This window comes from Ranitomeya imitator, chromosome 8 (assembly GCF_032444005.1).
Source record: "Ranitomeya imitator isolate aRanImi1 chromosome 8, aRanImi1.pri, whole genome shotgun sequence".
In the NCBI taxonomy this organism is placed as follows: Eukaryota; Metazoa; Chordata; class Amphibia; order Anura; family Dendrobatidae; genus Ranitomeya; species Ranitomeya imitator.
Window position 1 is genome coordinate 88545757 of NC_091289.1, and position 21960 is coordinate 88567716.

Sequence of the window (21960 nt, forward strand, 5' to 3'; positions counted from 1 at the left end):
TTTTTCTCTTTTATATACACCTAGCCCTCTCTGTGTCCGTTACAATATTGCTGCTATTTTTTGCTGCTATTTTTATTATTCTGTCCTCCAGTTACAGGCACACTTTTGTGTTTGCCTATTGTTGCCCTGTATAATATATAATTATATATTTATGTAATAAAGGCATTTTAGTTAATTGTACCTTTCCTCGTTTTTATTATTTTTTCTGGGTACTCTTTTATACACCCATACAAGGTTTTACCATATATCTTGATTTTCATACCTTAGGTTCTTGGTTTCACTTCTACACCGAATGGTCTGCCATTCATGTATTAAGTAGTGGTCTTTCTGTATTTGCACATTCTGCACAACCCTTTTATTATTACTATTTCAGCCCAGTTGTGGTTTTAATATCTTTAGTTATCTGATCTACCGCTACTTTTGTCCCACCCTGGGTACTTAGTCGCCAGACAGGCTGCCTGCTATGTACGGGATATTGGGCACACTGCAGCGAAGCGATAAACTACTCCCACTCAGGCAGGAACAATAATTATTAATGCCGCAGTCGCTACCACATCACCCAAAAGCCTGCACGGTATTGCTGCCACCAGCTCCGATTAAATGGGTGCGAAGCTAACCCAACACAGTAGCGTAATTCCCTTCAGGAGACTTAGGGTACGTTTTAGAGCATGGAGAAAGAACTAGTATTAAATATTATACTCCGTAAAGTTTAGGCAGTGCTTTATCAAAATATTTTACAAAGATGTTACAAATGAGACAATTGCAAATATGTATAAGGTAATTATAACATAAAGGGATTACAGGAGAAAAGATAACACTCACATGTTCTCAGTTCATTGCAGGCAACCAGGCTAGTGGAGCTCCCATACGTCCCAGTGCATTGGACTTGCTCCGGGCTCTCCAGGAAAAAGACAAGAACTGACTGCTGGGAGCCTGCCAGAAACTTAAAACCTGCAACTAGTGACATCACAGAAAGGCTGACTTATCCAGACCCTCCTCTCTCTACATTCTGAGTACTTCAACCTTAAATGTGTCTACTTTCTATACCTTCGCTACAAAACATGTCATAGTCATTACAAACCCAGCATTCATCTCGGAATAACGTGGGCATTCTAATGAGATCAAATATGTCCTATCGGTGATGCATATTTACAGAGAAATCCCTACTTCTTTACCAGATGGAGTTAGAAACTCAGGTTTACCGTGGTGGATAGATCCACCGAGGGAGATTAAGAATATGTATTTTCCTGTTAATATCTTAAATGGTTTGCCTAATATCTTACAAAAATGGAACAAAGACCTCAGGGATTCTGGGGACTTATAATCCAGTTCTAGCTGGTCACTTTCCACTGCCTGGATGTCGGTCGTAAATACCTTTGCTCTCAGAGCTAGAGGCAATAAAATCGCTCTTCCCCCATACCTCGGAAAGGAAAGCTCTTGGCTGAGTGAAAGGGAAGGGGGCTTTTTAGTCCACAGCCTGGCTAACAAGAGAAACTAGACTTATATGATATTTCATACAACATCGTGACACCTACCCCCCACAACTTTCGCCAAATGACCCCCTGTTTTCAATGCCTAACTATTATTATAAAGTAAATTAAGATTGTCAAGCTTAAGAAATAAGAATTTATGTTTTTGGCATAAAAATGGGCACTGTAGGTGTTTTCCTGTCCTCCACTCACTGCCGACTTGGATTCCTGTTATGGACCTGGTGGTTAGGAGAACACGGAATGACCTGATGGTTAAACTAACACAGGACAAGCTCTGGGAAATGGGAGCACTGCTGACCGCAACCCCTAATCATATCACAAACACTAAAAATAGCCGTGGAGCGTACCTAACTCTGCCTAGACGCCTCTTCACAGCCTAAGAGCTAACTACCCCTAGAGAAAGGAAATAAAGCCTACCTTGCCTCAGAGAAATTCCCCAAAAGGAAAAGGCAGCCCCCCACAAATATTGACTGTGAGTTCAGATGAAAGTCACAAACACAGGAATGAAACAAGTTTCAGCAAAGGGAGGCCAGACTTACTAAACAGACTGAGGATAGAAAAGGTATCTTTGCGGTCAGCACAAAAAACTACAAAAAGACCACGCAGAGTGTGCAAAAAGACCCCCGCACCAACTCACGGTGCGGAGGTGCCACTCTGCATCCCAGAGCTTCCAGCTAGCAAGGCAAAATCATGATAGCAAGCTGGACAAGAAAACAATGAACAACAATTAAACTAGCAGGGACTTCTGCTGGAGTAGACAGGTCACCAGAAAGATCCAAGAGTGAACTGAACCAGTACTAGAACAGCTGGCATGGAGTAACGATCTGAGTGGAGTTAAATAGAGCAGCCAGCCAAAAAATAAACTAGGTCAGCTGTGGAAGGAACCTCAGAACCAGCAGCTCCACTCACAGCCACCAGAGGGAGTCCATGGACAGAACTCGCCGAAGTACCATTCATGACCACAGGAGGGAGTTCGATAATAGAATTCACAACAGATTCCCCATTGACTTGCATTGGGTTTCGTGTTTCATTTGATCCACGACTTTTTGCAATAATCGGCCGATTTCACCCGACCCGACTTTTGAGAAAGTCGGGTTTCGCGAAACCCGACTCGATCCTAAAAAAGTAAAAGTCGCTCAAGCCTAGTGTCTGCCGCTGCTTGTTGTTCTCCTCCACTGAACAAAGCTGAGCCTCAATTTTCACTGTTTCAGATATTAAACTGCATTTGGCCTACTTGTTTGGTTTGGCCTTCTAACGGTGTCGGCCGCTCCTTGTTGTTCTCCACTGAACAAAGCTGAGCCTCAATTTTCACCGTTTCAGATATTAAACTGCATTTGGCCTACTTGTTTGGTTGTTGAAATACTTACCTCTCCCTGCTCCACCGCCGTGACGTATTCCGCGTTTCCCGGGCCCACGAAAATCTTGAGCCACCCCACAACTTTAGCCAAATGAGCCCCTGTTTTCAATGCCTAACTATTATTATAAAAGTAAATGAAGACTGACAAGCTTCAGTAATATGAATTGATGTTTTTGGCATTAAAATGGACACGGTAGGTGTTTTCCTGTCCTCCACTCACTGCCGGCTTTGATTCCCCATTGACCTTGCATTGGGTTTCGCGTTTCGGCTGACCCCCGACTTTTCGCAATAATCGGCCGATTTCATCCGACTCGACTTTTGAGAAAGTCGGGTTTCGCGAAACCCGACTCGATCCTAAAAAAGTAAAAGTCGCTAAACTCTAACTGTGACTTTAAGAGTCCCTCCTTCAGAAATGAAAGGAGGGACTCACACACCACATCGCCAGCTAGGGTTGTTAAATGTTACAATGACATTTCCCAGTGAATGCATATGTATTGGTTTAAAGCAATGTTAAAGTTGAAAAACGCATCAAAAACGCTGCGTGTGAACATAGCAAAAGTGGTGGAGGAACATTTCGGACTGGGGTTCATTATTTTGACTTATATACAAGTCATTACCCTGGAAAGGATGTATCTTAACATACTTCCCAGCAAAATCGTTTTTGTATGTTTTTTGCTGCACTTGAAAAAATGGCATGAAACTCTAACAGCATTGCATACAGCTGTGACCTAGGAGTCAGAAATACTTCCAGGGGTGATCCCCATGATCTTCCCGTGTCATTTGAGCAGTGTTTCCATCTTTTTAAGACGTCTTTAGACCTTAAAAGGACCTCGGGGGGATCGCAGTAAAATAAAAATACTCGGGTTTCACATAGACTTACATTGGTCTCGTTGCTCGGGTCGAGTACCCGAGTATTCCAATTTGCTTGAACCGAGCAACGAGCACCCGAACATTTTATTGCTCGCCCATCACTACACATTACATTACAAACATCAATAGACGTCCGGGAGAAATCAAAGCCCTATTTATTATTCTGTGACACGTACTAGCCGTTCGTTCCGGTAACCGACAACTGCCAATCGCACAGGGCACTCAAATGCCCGGGCCTACCACTCTCCGCTCCGGATTTCCTTCCTGGCTCACTGGATACGGGAATCTGTGATATCCCTCTAAGTTATCACCATCTGAGTCTGTATATCTGGCAGCACCTCTCCCTCTGGTGTATGGGAATCTGTGATAACTTATCGAGTGATTTGACTTCCTGTTATTGGTTTCCCAGCAACCACAAGTAAAATCAGTCACTGTTACAACTATCTCCTGGATCTATACAAACATAGAACACATACAAGGCACACAGCAGACACATTGACTTATATCCCAGGGTTTGGATAAGGGCGTGGACTTTTTACACTACTTGGGAATGCGGTGGTGACCACACCTGACCGGCAAGAAGTATAGACCCAGACTGGGCACATGGGACATTCAAGTAAAATGACAAAAATTCCTTTCCTTACTTTGGAGCTGCAGTCTCCGCTCCGTGAGCTGCAGCCGCTGACACCCCTGTCTCTCCGGTCAGCAGGGTCCCCGTGCATTTTGCCCACTGCCCCGCTTGCAGGTGCCAGATGCTATGGAAATGTGGTTTGGATAAATCTATCCCTGTGTGTGCTGCAGCTGTTCCCAAATTAGACTGAGTATTTTGAGCTCTCAAGAATGACAATGTACACCCACAGTGACAGAATAACATTCCATCAATACTGATGGTCTATTGTACATACAAGATTTTATAATTGCATATAGAAAGGGGTGGTTAGCTAGTTACAATATGGTCAAGCTCCTCTGTTATTAGTTATCTAAATATATATGGAATATTGTGATTCAAGCATATATGAATGCTAATTAAGCAACTAAAATGTAACTGTCACCTTTTCTACAATTAGGACAAAGTTGAGACATGCACTCATCACTTAGCACATCTGGTGTTGTTTTGCTTTTTGCCTAGAAAGTCCCAATACATGTCTGGTCTGCTTTATGTGAGCTTATGTCAGCCATTTTAAGCAATTGATTATAGTGTGTATATTAGCTGTGAGTATATATGCAAGTGAGATCTACAGTACAGACCAAAAGCTTGGACACACCTCATTTAAAAATTTTTCTGTATTTTCATGACTATGAAAATTGTGCATTCACACTGAAGGCATCAAAACTATGAATTAACACATGTGGAATTATAAACTTAACAAAAAAGTGTGAAAAATTGAAAATATGTCTTATATTCTAGGTTCTTCGAAAAAGCCACCTTTTGCTTTGATGATTGCTTTGCACACTCTTGGCATTCTCTTGATGAGCTTCAAGAGGTAGTCACCGGAAATGGTTTTCACTTTACAGGTGTGCCCTGTCAGGCTTAATAAGTGGGATTTATTGCCTTATGGGGTTGGGACCATCAGTTGTGTTGAGCAGAAGTCTGGTGGATACACAGCTGATAGTCCTACTGAATAGACTGTTAGAATTTGTATTATGGCAAGAAAAAAGCTGCTAAGTAAAGAAAAACGAGTGGCCATCATTACTTTAAGAAATGAAGGTCAGTCAGTCATAAAAATTGGGAAAACTTTGAAAGTATCTCCAAGTGCAGTTGCAAAAACCATCAAGCTCTACAAAGAAACTGGCTCACATGAGGACCGCCCCAGGAAAGGAAGACCAAGAGTCACCTCTGCTGCTGAGCATAAGTTTATCCGAGTCACCAGCCTCAGAAATCGCAGGTAACAGCAGCTCAGATTAGAGACAAGGTCAGTGCCACACAGAGTTCTAGCAGCAGACACATCTCTACAACTGTTAAGAGGAGACTTTGTGCAGCAGGCCTTCATGGTAAAATAGCTGCAAGGAAACCACTAAGGACAGGCAACAAGCAGAAGAGACTTGTTTGGGCTAAAGAACACAAGGAATGGACATTACACCAGTGGAATTCTGTGCTTTGGTCTGATGAGACCAAATTTGAGATCTTTGGTTCCAACCACCGTGTCTTTGTGCGATGTAGAAAAGGTGAACGGATGGACTCTACATGCCTGGTTCCTACCGTGAAGCATGGATGAGGTGTGATGGTGTGGGGGTGCTTTGCTGGTGACACTGTTGGGGATTTATTCAAAATTGAAGGCATACTGAATCAGCCTGGCTATCACAGTATCTTGCAGCGGCATGCTATTCCATCCGGTTTGCGTTTAGTTGGACCATCATTTATTTTCCAACAGGACAATGACCCCAAACACACCTCCAGGCTGTGTAAGGGCTATCTGACCAAGGAGGAGAGTGATGGGTGCTGCGCCAGATGACTTGGCCTCCACAGTCACCAGACCTAAACCCAATCGAGATGGTTTGGGGTGAGCTGGACCGCAGAGTGAAGACAAAAGGGCCAACAAGTGCTAAGCATCTCTGGGAACTCCTTCAAGATTGTTGGAAGACCATTTCTGGTGACTACCTCTTGAAGCTCATCAAGAGAATGCCAAGAGTGTGCAAAGCAGTCATCAAAGCAAAAGGTGGCTACTTTGAAGAACCTAGAATATAAGACATATTTTCAGTTGTTTCACACTTTTTTTGTTAAGTATATAATTCCACATGTTAATTCATTCATTTTTTGATGCCTTCAGTATGAATGTACAATTTTCATAGTCATGAAAATACAGAAAATCTTTAACTGAGAAGGTGTGTCCAAACTTTTGGTCTGTACTGTATATGAAATATATATATATATATATATATATATATATATATATATATATATATATATATTGCCATCACAGTGTCCTTTATACTGATAACAAGTTCAAACAGGTGCTATTACTACAGGTAATGAGTGGAGGACATAGGAGCCTCTAAAAGAAGAATTTACAGATTTGTGAGAGCCTGAAATCTTGCATGTTTTTAGGTGACCAAATACTTATTTTCCACCATAATTTACAAAATAATTCTTGCCAAATCAGACAAGATGATTTTCTGTATGCTTTCTCATTGGGACTCTCATAGTTGTGGTCTACCTATGATGTCAGTTACAGGCCTCTCTCATCTTTTTAAGGCCGGCGTCACACACAGCGTAAGACAATACGGTCCGTATATTACGGCCGTAATACGATGAAAAGTCCCCAAAATAGTGGTCCGTAGCTCCTCCGTAGGCAGTGTGTTTCAGCGTATTTTGCGCATGGCATCCTCCGTATGTAATCCGTATGGCATCCGTACTGCGAGATTTTCTCGCAGGCTTGCAAAACCGACATACGGCTATACAAGGGATCCATGTGTAAAAAAATAAAAAAAACATATATACTGTCTATATATATATATATATATATATATATATATATATATATATATATACAGTGGGGCAAAAAAGTATTTAGTCAGTCAGCAATAGTGCAAGTTCCACCACTTAAAAAGATGAGAGGCGTCTGTAATTTACATCATAGGTAGACCTCAACTATGGGAGACAAACTGAGAAAAAAAAATCCAGAAAATCACATTGTCTGGTTTTTTTATCATTTTTTTTTGCATTTTATGGTGGAAAATAAGTATTTGGTCAGAAACAAACAATCAAGATTTCTGGCTCTCACAGACCTGTAACTTCTTCTTTAAGAGTCTCCTCTTTCCTCCACTCATTACCTGTAGTAATGGCACCTGTTTAAACTTGTTATCAGTATAAAAAGACACCTGTGCACACCCTCAAACAGTCTGACTCCAAACTCCACTATGGTGAAGACCAAAGAGCTGTCAAAGGACACCAGAAACAAAATTGTAGCCCTGCACCAGGCTGGGAAGACTGAATCTGCAATAGCCAACCAGCTTGGAGTGAAGAAATCAACAGTGGGAGCAATAATTAGAAAATGGAAGACATACAAGACCACTGATAATCTCCCTCGATCTGGGGCTCCACGCAAAATCCCACCCCGTGGGGTGAGAATGATCACAAGAACGGTGAGCAAAAATCCCAGAACCACGCGGGGGGACCTAGTGAATGAACTGCAGAGAGCTGGGACCAATGTAACAAGGCCTACCATAAGTAACACACTACGCCACCATGGACTCAGATCCTGCAGTGCCAGACGTGTCCCACTGCTTAAGCCAGTACATGTCCGGGCCCGTCTGAAGTTTGCTAGAGAGCATTTGGATGATCCAGAGGAGTTTTGGGAGAATGTCCTATGGTCTGATGAAACCAAACTGGAACTGTTTGGTAGAAACACAACTTGTCGTGTTTGTAGGAAAAAGAATACTGAGTTGCATCCATCAAACACCATACCTACTGTAAAGCATGGTGGTGGAAACATCATGCTTTGGGGCTGTTTCTCTGCAAAGGGGCCAGGACGACTGATCCGGGTACATGAAAGAATGAATGGGGCCATGTATCGTGAGATTTTGAGTGCAAACCTCCTCCCATCAGCAAGGGCATTGAAGATGAAACGTGGCTGGGTCTTTCAACATGACAATGATCCAAAGCACACCGCCAGGGCAACGAAGGAGTGGCTTCGTAAGAAGCATTTCAAGGTCCTGGAGTGGCTTAGCCAGTCTCCAGATCTCAACCCTATAGAAAACCTTTGGAGGGAGTTGAAAGTCCGTGTTGCCAAGCGAAAAGCCAAAAACATCACTGCTCTAGAGGAGATCTGCATGGAGGAATGGGCCAACATACCAACAACAGTGTGTGGCAACCTTGTGAAGACTTACAGAAAACGTTTGACCTCTGGCATTGCCAACAAAGGATATATTACAAAGTATTGAGATGAAATTTTGTTTCTGACCAAATACTTATTTTCCACCATAATATGCAAATAAAATGTTAAAAAAACAGACAATGTGATTTTCTGGATTTTTTTTTCTCAGTTTGTCTCCCATAGTTGAGGTCTACCTATGATGTAAATTACAGACGCCTCTCATCTTTTTAAATGGTGGAACTTGCACTATTGCTGACTGACTAAATACTTTTTTGCCCCACTGTATATATGTCAGTAGACACATATATGTATATATATTATTATTTCATCCAGCGCGATATAGCAGAAAGCCGGTAATTCAATTACCGGCTTTTGCTATCGCCTTCCTAAACCCGACATGATATGAGACCTGGTTTACATACAGTAAACCATCTCATATCACCATTTTTTTTGCCTATTCCACAATACTAATGTTAGTAGTGTGTATATGCAAAATTTGGCCGTTCTATTAAATTAAAGGGTTAAATGGTGGAAAAAATTGGCGTGGGCTCCCGCGCAATTTTCTCCGCCAGAGTAGTAAAGCCACTGACTGAGGGCAGATATTAATAGCCTGGAAAGGGTCCATGGTTATTGCCCCCCCCCTGGCTGAAAACATCTGCCCCCAGCCACCCCAGAAAAGGCACATCTGGAAGATGCGCCTATTCTGGCACTTGGCCACTCTCTTCCCATTCCCGTGTAGCGGTGGGATATGGGGTAATGAAGAGTTAATGCCACCTTGCTATTGTAAGGTGACATTAAGCCAAATTAATAATGGAGAGGCGTCAATTATGACACCTATCCATTATTAATCCAATACTAGTAAAGGGTTAAAAAAAACACACACACATTATTAAAAATTATTTTAACGAAAAAATCACAAAGGTTGTTGTAATAATTTATTCTACGCTCAATCCACTCACTGAAGACCCTCGATCTGTAACAAAGTCAAAATAATAAACCAACAATATACATACCTTCCGAAGATCTGTAAGGTCCAACGATGTAAATCCATCTGAAGGGGTTAAAATATTTTGCAGCCAGGAGTTCTGCTAATGCAGGCTGCTCCTTGCTGCAAAACCCCGGAGAATGAAGGTAAAGTAGGTCAATGACCTATATTTACCTGCATTTGCGGTGAGACGCCCTCTGCTGGTTGTCCCTAGATCATGGGAACTTTCCTGGAAAGCTCCCAGGCTCGAGTTCATAAGAGGGCGCCCTCTGCTGGTTGTCCTCATATGAACTCAAGCCTGGGAGCTTTCTAGTATGTAAACCATGTCTCATATCATGTCGGGTTTAGGAAGGAGATAGCAAAAGCCGGTAATTGAATTACCGGCTTTAAAGCTATCTAGCGCTGTATGAAGTAATAATATATATACATATATGTGTCTCACTGACATATATATATATATATATACCTATTCTATGTGTACACATTTATTCTACCTATTCTATTGTAAGCTGTCAGTGTGATTTTACTGTACACCGCACTGAATTACCGGCTTTTCTAACAGCGCTGCGTATTTCTCGCAAGTCACACTGCTGGTCCGTGTGTAATCCGTATTTTTGGGGCTTCCATAGACTTTCATTGGCGTTTTATTTGCGCGATACGGTGACAAACGCAGCATGCTGCGATTTTCTACGGCCGTAGAAAGCCGTATAATACTGATCAGTAAAATACGGCAGATAGGAGCAGGGGCATAGAGAATAATTGGGACGTTTGTTTTGCGAGTTTTACGGACGTATTTTCTGCGCTCATACGTCCGTAAAACTCGCAAGTGTGACGCCGGCCTTAGTGGGAGAACTTGCACAATTGGTGGCTGACTAAATACATTTTTTGCCCACTGTATATCCAGATACCTGATAGATGATATTGTCTCTGGAGTCATTCTCTTTCTTTTCTTCTTGATCTTGTCCAGATTTCATTACGAATTTTCTTATCCACAGCCCGTCTCTGCAGACTTCCATCTTCTCCAGTCTTCTGCAGCACATCCCCACACATTGCCCTTAACCCCTTTCTGACATATGACGTACTATCCCGTCGAGGTGGGTTGGGCCCGTATGCCCACCAACGGGATAGTACATCATATGCGATCAGCAGCGCTCACGAGGGGAGCGAGGCCGATCGCAGCCGGGTGTCAGCTGCCTATCTCAGCTGACATCCGGCACTATGTGCCAGGAGCGGTCACGGACCGCCCCCGGCACATTAACCCCTGGCACACCACGATCAAACATGATCGCGATGTGACGGCGGTGTAGGGAAGCATCGCGCAGGGAGGGGGCTCCCTGCGGGCTTCCCAGAGACCCCGGCAGCAACGCGATGTGATCGCGTTGCTGCGAGGGTCTCCCTACCTCCCTCCCTGCTCCAGGCCCGGATCCAAGATGGCCGCGGCATCCGGGTCCTGCAGGGAGGGAGGTGGCTTACCAAGCGCCTGCTCAGAGCAGGTGCTTGGTAAGCCTGCAGTACTGTAAGTCAGATCAGTGATCTGACAGAGTGCTATGCAAACTGTCAGATCATCGATCTGTGATGTCCCCCCTGGGACAAAGTAAAAAAGTAAAAAAAATGTTTTCCAAATGTGTAAAAAAAATTCCTAAATAATGAAAAAAAAAAAATTATTCCCATAAATACATTTCTTTATCTAAATAAAAAAACAAACAACAAAAGTACACATATCTAGTATCGCCGCGTCCGTAACAACCCGACCTATAAAACTGGCCCACTAGTTAACCCCTTCAGTAAACACCGTAAGAAAAAAAAAAAAAAGAGGCAAAAAACAACGCTTTATTATCATACCGCCGAACAAAAAGTGGAATAACACGCGATCAAAAAGAGAGATATAAATAACCATGGTACCGCTGAAAACGTCATCTTGTTCCGCAAAAAACGAGCCACCACACAGCATCATCAGCAAAAAAATCTAAAAGTTATAGTCCTGAGAATAAAGCGATGCAAAAATAATTATTTTTTCTATAAAATAGTTTTTATCGTATAAAAGCGCCAAAACATAAAAAAATGATATAAATGAGGTATCGCTGTAATCGTACTGACCCGAAGAATAAAACTGCTTCATCAATTTAACCAAACGCGGTATAAACGCCTTCCCCAAAAGAAATTCATGAATGGCTGGTTTTTGGTCATTCTGCCTCACAAAAATCGGAATAAAAAGCGATCAAAAAATGTCACGTGCCCGAAAATGTTACCAATAAAAACGTCAACTCGTCCCGCAAAAAACAAGACCTCACATGACTCTGTGGACCAAAATATGGAAAAATTATAGCTCTCAAAATGTGGTAACGCAAAAAATATTTTTTGCAATAAAAAGCGTCTTTCAGTGTGTGACGGCTGCCAATCGTAAAAATCCAGTAAAAAACCCGCTATAAAAGTAAATCAAACCCCCTTCATCACTCTCTTAGTTAGGGAAAAATTAAAAAAATGTATTTATTTCCATTTTCCCATTAGGGCTAAGGTTAGGGCTAGGGTTAGCGTTGGGGCTAGGGTTAAGGCTACAGTTCGGGTTGGGGCTAAAGTTAGGGTTAGGGTTGGGGCTAAAGTTACGGTTAGGGTTTGGATTACATTTACATTACGGTTGGGAATAGGGTTGGGATTAGGGTTAGGGGTGTGTCAGGGTTAGAGGTGTGGTTAGGGTTACTGTTGGGATTTGGGTTAGGGGTGTGCTTGGAATAGGGTTTCAGTTATAATTTGGGGGGTTTCCACTGTTTAGGCACATCAGGGGCTCTCCAAACCCGACATGGCGTCCGATCTCAATTCCAGCCAATTCTGCGTTGAAAATGTAAAATAGTGCTCATTCCCTTCCGAGCTCTCCCGTGTGCCCAAATAGAGGTTTACCCTAATATATGGGGTATCAGCGTACTCAGGACAAATAGGACAACAACTTTTGGGGTCCAATTTCTCCTGTTACCCTTGGGAAAATACAAAACTGTGGGGCTAAAAAATAATTTTTGTGGGGAAAAAAAAAAGATTTTTTATTTTCAAGACTCTGCGTTATAAACTGTAGTGAAACACTTGGGCGCTCAAAGTTCTCACAACACATCTAGATAAGTTCCTTGGGGGGTCTAGTTTCCAATATGGGGTCACTTGTGGGGGGTTTCTACTGTTTAGGTACATTAGGGGCTCTGCAAACGCAATGTGACGCTTGCAGACCATTCCATCTAAGTCTGCATTCCAAATGGCGTTCCTTCCCTTCCGAGACCTCCCATGCGCCCAAACGGCGGTTCCCCCCCCACATATGGAGTATCAGCGTACTCAGGACAAATTGGATAACAACTTTTGGGGTCGAATTTCTCCTCTTACCCTCGGGAAAACACAAATCTGGGGGCTAAAAAATAATTTTTGGGGGAAAGTTTTTTTTAAAATTTTCACGGCTCTGCGTTATAAACTGTAGTGAAACATTTGGGGGTTCAAAGCTCTCACAACACATCTAGATGAGTTCCTTAGGGGGTCTAATTTCCAAAATGGTGTCACTTGTGGGGGGTTTCAATGTTTAGGCACATCACCTGGAGCAGCCAGTGCCAGGCAGCAGCTGCCAAGGCAAACAGGATCATGGGGTGCATTAAAAGAGGTCTGGATACACATGATGAGAGCATTATACTGCCTCTGTACAAATCCCTAGTTAGACCGCACATGGAGTACTGTGTCCAGTTTTGGGCACCGGTGCTCAGGAAGGATATAATGGAACTAGAGAGAGTACAAAGGAGGGCAACAAAATTAATAAAGGGGATGGGAGAACTACAATACCCAGATAGATTAGCGAAATTAGGATTATTTAGTCTAGAAAAAAGACGACTGAGGGGCGATCTAATAAACATGTATAAGTATATAAGGGGACAATACAAATATCTCGCTGAGGATCTGTTTATACCAAGGAAGGTGACGGGCACAAGGGGGCATTCTTTGCGTCTGGAGGAGAGAAGGTTTTTCCACCAACATAGAAGAGGATTCTTTACTGTTAGGGCAGTGAGAATCTGGAATTGCTTGCCTGAGGAGGTGGTGATGGCGAACTCAGTCGAGGGGTTCAAGAGAGGCCTGGATGTCTTCCTGGAGCAGAACAATATTGTATCATACAATTATTAGGTTCTGTAGAAGGACGTAGATCTGGGTATTTATTATGATGGAATATAGGCTGAACTGGATGGACAAATGTCTTTTTTCGGCCTTACTAACTATGTTACTATCAATGGCTCTACAAAAGCAACATAGCTTCCCATCTCAATTCCTGTCAATTTTGCATTGAAAAGTCAAATGGCGCTCCTTCGCTTCCGAGCTCTGTCATGCGCCCAAACAGTGGTTTACCCCCACATATGGGGTATCGGTGTACTCAGGATAAACTGTACAACAACTTTTGGGGTCCAATTTCTTCTCTTACTCTTGGGAAAATAAAAAATTGGGGGCGTAAAGATAATTTTTGTGAAAAAACATGATTTTTTATTTTTACGGTTCTGCATTATAAACTTCTGTAAAGCACTTGGTGGGTCAAAGTGCTCACTACACCTCTAGATAAGTTCCTTAGGGGGTCTACTTTCCAAAATGGTGTCACTTGTGGGGGGTTTCAATGTTTAGCACATCAGGGGCTCTCCAAATGCAACATGGTGTCCCATCTCGATTCCAGTCAATTTTGCATTGAAAAGTCAAATGGCGCTCCTTCGCTTCCGAGCTCTGTCATGCGCCCAAACAGTGGTTTACCCCCACATATGGGGTATCGGTGTACTCAGGATAAACTGTACAACAACTTTTGGGGTCCATTTTCTCCTGTTACCCTTGGTAAAATAAAACAAATTGAAGCTGAAGTAAATTTTTTGTGAAAAAAAGTTAAATGTTCATTTTTATTTAAACATTCCAAAAATTCCTGTGAAGCACCAGAAGGGTTAATAAACTTCTTGAATATGGTTTTGAGCACCTTGAGGGGTAGAGATTTTAGAATGGTGTCACACTTGGGTATTTTCTATCATATAGACCCCTCAAAATGACTTCAAATGAGATGTGGTCCCTAAAAAAAAATGGTGTTGTAAAAATGAGAAATTGCTGGTCAACTTTTAACCCTTATAACTCCCTAACAAAAAAAAAAATTTGGTTCCAAAATTGTGCTGATGTAAAGTAGACATGTGGGAAATGTTACTTATTAAGTATTTTGTGTGGCATATCTCTGTGATTTAATTGCATAAAAATTCAAAGTTGGAAAATTGCGAAATTTTCAAAATTTTCGCCAAATTTCCATTTTTTTTTACAAATAAACGCAGGTAATATCAAAGTAATTTTACCACTATCATGAAGTACAATATGTCACGAGAAAACAATGTCAGAATCACTGGGATCCGTTGAAGCGTTCCAGAGTTATAACCTCATAAAGGGACAGTGGTCAGAATTGTAAAAATTGGCCCGGTCATTAACGTGCAAACCACCCTTGGGGGTAAAGGGGTTAAAGTGTCATTACAATTCTCCTGAATAAAAATATCTGCCCTACGTCGAGCCCCTGAATAATTGCCCCTCACTATATTCATTGAATAAAATATGACCCCCATACTGTCCCTCTTATGGTACATGCCCTCCACACTTTTCTCTTTTTCATACTGGGCCCCCACTTCATACTGTCCTCTCACACTGTGTCCCTCCTCTATACTGCTCAGTCTCTATACTATGTCCCCTCAACACATTCCCCCTCCTTGGCTTAGTATCCTTTCCTGGCTGTGACCTTACACTGTTCACCCATGCTACCCTCCTTCACAATAATGTCTTTATCCTGTGTCCACTCACTCTTACCCCCCCCATACTGTCTACTTCCACAATTCCTCTCAATAGTATCCTTACACATTTACCCTCTCACTCTCCATACTGCTTCCTTACGCATCCCCCCATACTGTCTGCATTGATCCCATTATCCTGGCTCTCCATACTGTGTCCACATACATTTTTTCCTTGCTCCTCAGACTGTGTCTGCCCCCATCCCCACATACTGTTTCCTAATACATGCTCCATCTCCCACCTTGCTCCTCATATTGTGCCTTCAAATTTCTCCTGCTCCCCATATTGTCTGCACCTGTCCCTTCCTTGATCCCCAAACTTGTGTCATCAAATCAGTCTCCACTATACTAAATCTCACCACACAGTAAATCACACATACCACAGTAAATCTCCCTCCACACACACAGTAAATACCCCCACACAGTAAATCACCCCCTGCCCCATTTCATTAAATCTCCCCCACACAGTAAATACTCCTACACCAAGTAAATCCCCCCACACAAAGTAAATCTTCCCTGGCCTTGTTATCTCCCACACACAGTAAATAAATCTCCCCCACCACACACAGAGAATACTCAGACACAATCCAAAATCCATTAAATACCCCAACTATAAATCACCCCTAAATCATCAACCGTTGGGTGTCTTCAGCTCCACTTGTGTGGAGCACTTGCCTCTGGGCGCCAGCGAGTGACGTCAGCAGTGCCAAGATATGTCAGCAGCGTGATCACATTACCTGATCATGCTCCTGACGTCAGAGCATCAATTGTACTCGCGTCTGAAAGACATCCGAAGGACGCAAGTACAATGGTTCACTCAGAGCTGGCACGCTGAGCCGGCTGTCAGCTTGATAGCCTGCTAAGAGAGCTGCAAACTCCCTGTCTGGGGGTTGGCGGCAAAATGTAGCCACTGGGGAAGACACCTCAGACGTCTGCATTAGGTGGCCCGGCTGCGCCCTCCTGCCGGCTGCGTCTGGGGCATATGCCCCAGCTGTACCCTCCTAGATACACCTGTGTTCTGACTAGTGCCAGTTATAGCTTCTTGCTCACTGGTGTATGTTTGCCTTGTTTTTCTGATCTACTTTGTGCTCTGATCTAGTGCGTTCAGACCATCCCTTTGCCTTGATCCGCTTTCTTCCTGGTATTTTAACCCCAGGACCATGGCTTGACTAAGTAGGCAAAGTATTCAGACCCCTTTAAATTTTTCACTCTTTGTTTCATTGCAGCCATTTGGTAAATTTTAAAAAATGTTCATTTTTTTCTCATTAATGTACACTCTGCACCCGATCTTGAATGAAATACAAACAGAAATGTAGAGATTTTTGCAAATTTATTAAAAAAGAGAAACTGAAATATCACATGGTTATAAGTATTCAGACCCTTTGCTCAGTATTGAGTAGAAACACCCTTTTGAGCTAGTACAGCCATGAGTCTTCTTGGGAATGATGCAACAAGTTTTTCACACCTGGATTTGGGGATTTTTCCTTGCAGATCCTCTCCAGTTCTGACAGGTTGGATGGTGAACATTGGTGGACAGCCATTTTCAGGTCTCTTCAGAGATGCTCAATTGTGTTTAGGTCAGGGCTCTGGCTGGGCCAGTCAAGAATGGTCACAGAGTTGTTCTGAAGCCACTCCTTTTGTTATTTTAGCTGTGTGCTTAGGGTCATTGTCTTGTTGGACCCAAGTCTGAGGTCTAGAGCACTCTGGAAGAGGTTTTCATCCAGGATATCTCTGTACTTGGCCGCATTCATGTTTCCTTCAATGACAACCAGTTGTCCTGTCCCTGCAGCTGAAAAACAACACCATAGCATGATGCTGCCACCACATTTCATTGTTGGGATTTTATTGGGTGATGAGCAGTGCCTGGTTTTCTCAATACATACCACTTAAAATTATCACCAAAAAGGTCTATCTTCGTCTCATCAGACCAGAGAATCTTATTTCTCATAGGATACTTTCACACTTGCGTTTTTTGCAATCCGTCGTTTTGGGCAAAAAACGGATCCTGCAAATGTGCTCGCAGGATGCGTTTTTTGCCCATAGACTTGTATCAGCGACGGATCGCGATGGATGGCCACATGTCGCGTCCGTCGTGTGACGGATCCGTCGTGTTTTGGCGGACCATCGTCACAAAAAAAGTTCAATGTAACTTTTTTTGCATAAATTTCACAACGTGCGTCGGTACGTCGGCCCGACGCAAGTGTGAAAGTAGCCATAGTCTGGGACTCTACAAGCAACAATGTTGCTGGGCTCTGCCTCCTCCTACCAGTGTGTGATAATGTCTCTGCACTGACTGATCCGCGATTCCGGCCTAGCAGGAGAGGAAAGTCAAGTCTTCTGAAGATATACTGTATGTCACCAGCAGTAGCCAGCAGGTAAGTGAGGAACTGGAGCAGCATGGTGGCAGGCAGGGTCACTGTATGTGACCAGCAGTAGTCAGCAGGTGAGGCGGGGGGGGGGGGGTTGGCATGGTGGCAGGCAGGGCCAATGTATGTGGCCGGCAGCAGACAGCAGGTGAGGGGGTGGCACTGGGAATCAGGAGCAGCATGGCGACAGGCAGTGGCAGGATGTGTGACCAGCAGTAGCCAGCAGTTGACGGGGGAGGGGGGGGGGCTGCCGGGTACAGCATGGTGACAGTGTGACTGACCAGCATAGTGGCACTGGTCTGACTGGCAGTGCTGGGTACATAAGGTTTGTGACTGAGAACTTAGGCTTCTTTCACACTTCCGTCTTTATTGATGTGTCACAATGTGTCGTTTTGGGAAAAAAACGCATCCTGCAAATCTACCCGCAGGATGCGTTTTTTTCTCATAGACTTGTATTGCCGACTGCGCATGCCCAGCCATAACTCCACCCCCTCCTACCTGGGAGTTTACTGTGGGCAGCGGATGCGTTGAAACACTCCGCTGCCCACGTTGTGAAAAAAAATCACCACTGTCCGTCGGTACGTTGCGCCGACGCTTTGTGACGGCCCCGTACCGACGGAAGTGTGAAAGAAGCCTTCGCATTAGGCTACTTTCACACCTCCGTCTTTTCCCGACCGTCACAATGCGTCGTTTTGTGGAAAAAACGCATCCTGCAGTGTTGCCTGCAGGATGCGGTTTTTTCACATAGACTTGTATTACCAACGCATCGCGACGTATGGACACACGTTGGGAGTTTACTATGGGCAGCGGACGCGTTGAAACACTGTGTCCGCTGCCCACGTTGAGCAAAAAATCACAAACGTCCGTCGGTACTTCGCGCCGACGCTTAGCGACTGCCGCGTTCCGACGGAGGTGTGAAAGAAGCCTTAGCCTCCATATGAAGGCTGCAGGGCCTGGCGCCCGATCCACACCGCACTGCTCAAGTTAGATTCTAAGGGTATGTGCACACATCAGGATTTCTTGCAGAGATTTTCCTGACAAAAAACGGACATTTCTGCCAGAAATCCGCATGCGTTTTTACCGCGTTTTTTCCCAAATGCATAAAATAGCGGGAAAAACGCAGAAAATCCGCAAAATTAATGAACATGCTGCTTTTTTTACCGCGCGTGATGCATTTTTTTCACGAAAAAAAACGCATCATGTGCACAAAACATGCAGAATGCATTCAAAATGATAGGATGCATAATGCATGCGTTTTTAATGAGTTTTTAGGCTACGTGCACACGTTTCAGATTATTTGCATTTTTTTTAGCGTTTTTGCGCTATAAAAACGCTATAAAACCGCAAATAATCTGCATACATTAAGCATCCCATCATTTATGATGGAATCCGCAATTTCTGTGCACATGATGTGCGTTTTTCCGCATGAAAAATGCATTGCGGAAAAATAATGAACTTGTTCATTAATTTTGCGGTTTTTTCAAGGATTTCCCACTGTCTAATGCATTGGGAAAAAACGTGCAAAAACCGCGTCAAAAACGCGCAAAAAACGCATGCGGATATCAGACAGAAATGTCCGGATTTCCACAGGAATTTTCTGCATGAATTCCTGAACGTGTGCACATAGCTAGCGTTTTTACCGCGAAAAACCGCGAAAAAACCTGAACGTGTGCACATAGCCAAAAGTCTCCTCGGGTCACAGCTCCGTCCACGTCCGCACACTCACTCAGTGACGAGCGGTCCCGCCCAGCAGATGTGACAGTCACCAGAAGTAAACTGTCGTTCCATAGCAACAGGCTGGCGGCTCAGTCCTGCCTGTCTGGGCTGGGGAGGACAGGGGGCAGAGGAGCTCGTTCCCAGTATCCCCCGTCAGGCAGCGTAGGACAGCCCTCTGGGGTCCTGAGCCCAGACGGTGACGTAGCAGGACGCGTGTGAGGAGGCGGAAGCTGTACTGACTACTGAGGAGGCTGCTTTAATTCTCCCATGTCAGGAGCTGCGCGGATGGCGGGCTGGGCCGGCTTCTCTGAGGACGAGCTTAGAAGGATGAGATCCCGGCGAGGTAGAGTGCTGCAGGGCTGTGACTGGCCTCAGTCCACGGGCGTCACTGGTTTCAACAGGTTCATTACCCACTGGAAACATTTATATTGGGGATATTGCCCTAAAGGGACCCTGTCGCCAGAAAATAATGCTTTCACCCCATAGCTGAACGCTTCAGGGAGACAATGATCTTTATTCTCTTCAGCAGAGTTACCGTGGCCAGGGTTCCTTCACTGCTCACAGCCGGCCCTAATACCGGTTCCACCTGCCTCTCTGCCTCTCTCTGTGACATGGTGACACTTTTCACTTTCTCTCTGCTTTGTTCGGCTACGCGCAGACATTGGGCAGCATAATAACACTAACCTGCAGATTAACCCCATATTTGCTGGTTAATAGCGTTTTTCTGGTGACAGGTAACCTTTTAATGGGTTTTACCCCAAATTCTGTAAAATAGCAAACAAGTACTTGCCCTCCCTGGCGCTGCCACCTCCCTGCTGTTGCTCTGGTCACCACTGCAGCCAATCACTGAGTTTAGCTACCCTTGTAGTCAATCTTGGCCCAGTCGCTGAGCTTAGTGATTGTCTGCAGCGGTGAGCTTCCACTGTGATGTAACTGCTACAGCCAAAACACTGAGACGTGAGCAGCGTCCAGAGAGGTGGTGCCGTACCTTGGGAGGATGAGTATCAGATCTGTTTATGTTAGAGCATTTGGGAACCGCTTTACTAAAGGTGGAAAACCCCTTTAAATTTGGCAATGAAGTTGCGAGAACTGGCGTGTACAGTTAGGCTATGTGCACACGTCAGGATTTCTTGCAGAAATTTCCTGAACAAAACCGGAGATTTTCTGCAAGAAATCCACTTGCGTTTTTTTTTTGCGGATTTTTCTGGAGGTTCCCAATGCAATAATATAATGGGAAATCTGAAAAAAATCCGCAAAATTAATTAACATGCTGCGTTTTTACCGCAATGCATTTTTGTGTGTGGAAAAAACGCAACATAAGCATAAAATTGCGGAATGCAATGTAAATGATGGGATTCATATGTATGCGTTTTTATAGACAAAAAACGCGTGCATACAGCCTTACCTGCAGGAGTGTGGCTCATTGGTGCACCTGTTTTAGTAAATGTGACATATGTCCATCACCTGTTCATTTTGGGCAGCACGGTGGCGCAGTGGATAGCACAGCAGCCTTGCAGCGCTGGAGTCCTGGGTTCAAGCCCCACTAAGGACAACATCTGCAAAGAGTTTGTATGTTCTCCCCGTGTTTGCGTGGGTTTCCTCGCACATTCCAAAGACATACTGATAGGGAATTTAGATTGAGCCACAACGGGGACAGCGATGATAATGCGTGCAAACTGTAAAGCGCTGCGGAATATGTTAGCGCTATATAAAAATAAATATTATTATTTTGGCTCATAAAGGGATGGCCTAGACACAGAGTTCGTAATTCTTTTATTTGTGGCAAAATCTGCAAAGAAATTATGCAACAAAGTACAGGGAGTGAAGATGTTTGAAAAAACAAAAAACCTTTACTAAGGCTAGTTTCACATTTGTGGTAGAATCCGCAGCGTTTAATCCGCATCCGCAAGTGCAGGAAAAAACGCATAGAAACATTTACAAACGTGGCGTTTGATAGACGCATGCGGGGAACGCATGCGGTTAAAAAACGCTGCGTTTTACGTGTTTCTATGCGTTTTTTTCTGCGTTTGCGTTTTTGGTGCCTAGGGTGAAAAATTTTACAGGAGAAAAATCTAGATAACCAGACAGCGCCAATGGGACTACAGAGGGCGTGTTTTATGGGATCTCTATATATAGACCCTTGAACAGCTGAAATCTTCAGAGGCAGTATGCACACATTGCAGAGTTGACTGTGGAATTTTCTGTTTAGATTCTGCATTTCTTGGCAGAAATTGCAGGTCAGAATCCGTGCCTTTTTTGGTATGTGCTCACGTTGCAGATTTTTGTACGGATTTCTTCCTTTTTTCACCCCTGCGGGTTTCTATTATGGAGTGGGTGCAGAAACGCAGCAGATCGGCAAAAAGAATTGACATGGTCCTTTTTTTAATCTGTTGCGTTTTCCGTGCAGATTTTTCTGCACCGTTAGCACAGCATTATTTTTTTTTTGCCATTGATTTATATTGTACGGTAAATCACTTGCGGATCTGCAGGAAATCTGCAGCGTGTGCACATACCCTTAAGGCTATGTGCACACGTTGCAGATTAGCCTCAGGAATTTT

General features: G+C 43.7%; 1 protein-coding gene across 3 annotated transcripts in view; it reads left to right on the forward strand.

Moving 5' to 3' along the window:
- The first annotated feature begins 19594 nt into the window (after nt 1–19594).
- The window catches only part of GORAB (golgin, RAB6 interacting), a 217832-nt gene continuing 215466 nt past the window's right edge, over nt 19595–21960 (forward strand). For 2 of the 3 annotated variants that reach the window (XM_069737146.1, XM_069737145.1), the window contains exon 1: nt 19595–19745. In XM_069737146.1, the coding sequence (XP_069593247.1) occupies nt 19670–19745 (76 nt within the window). In that variant the 5' untranslated portion in view covers nt 19595–19669. The remainder of the gene's footprint in view (nt 19746–21960) is intronic. The other variant, XM_069737144.1, reaches the window with a different exon arrangement.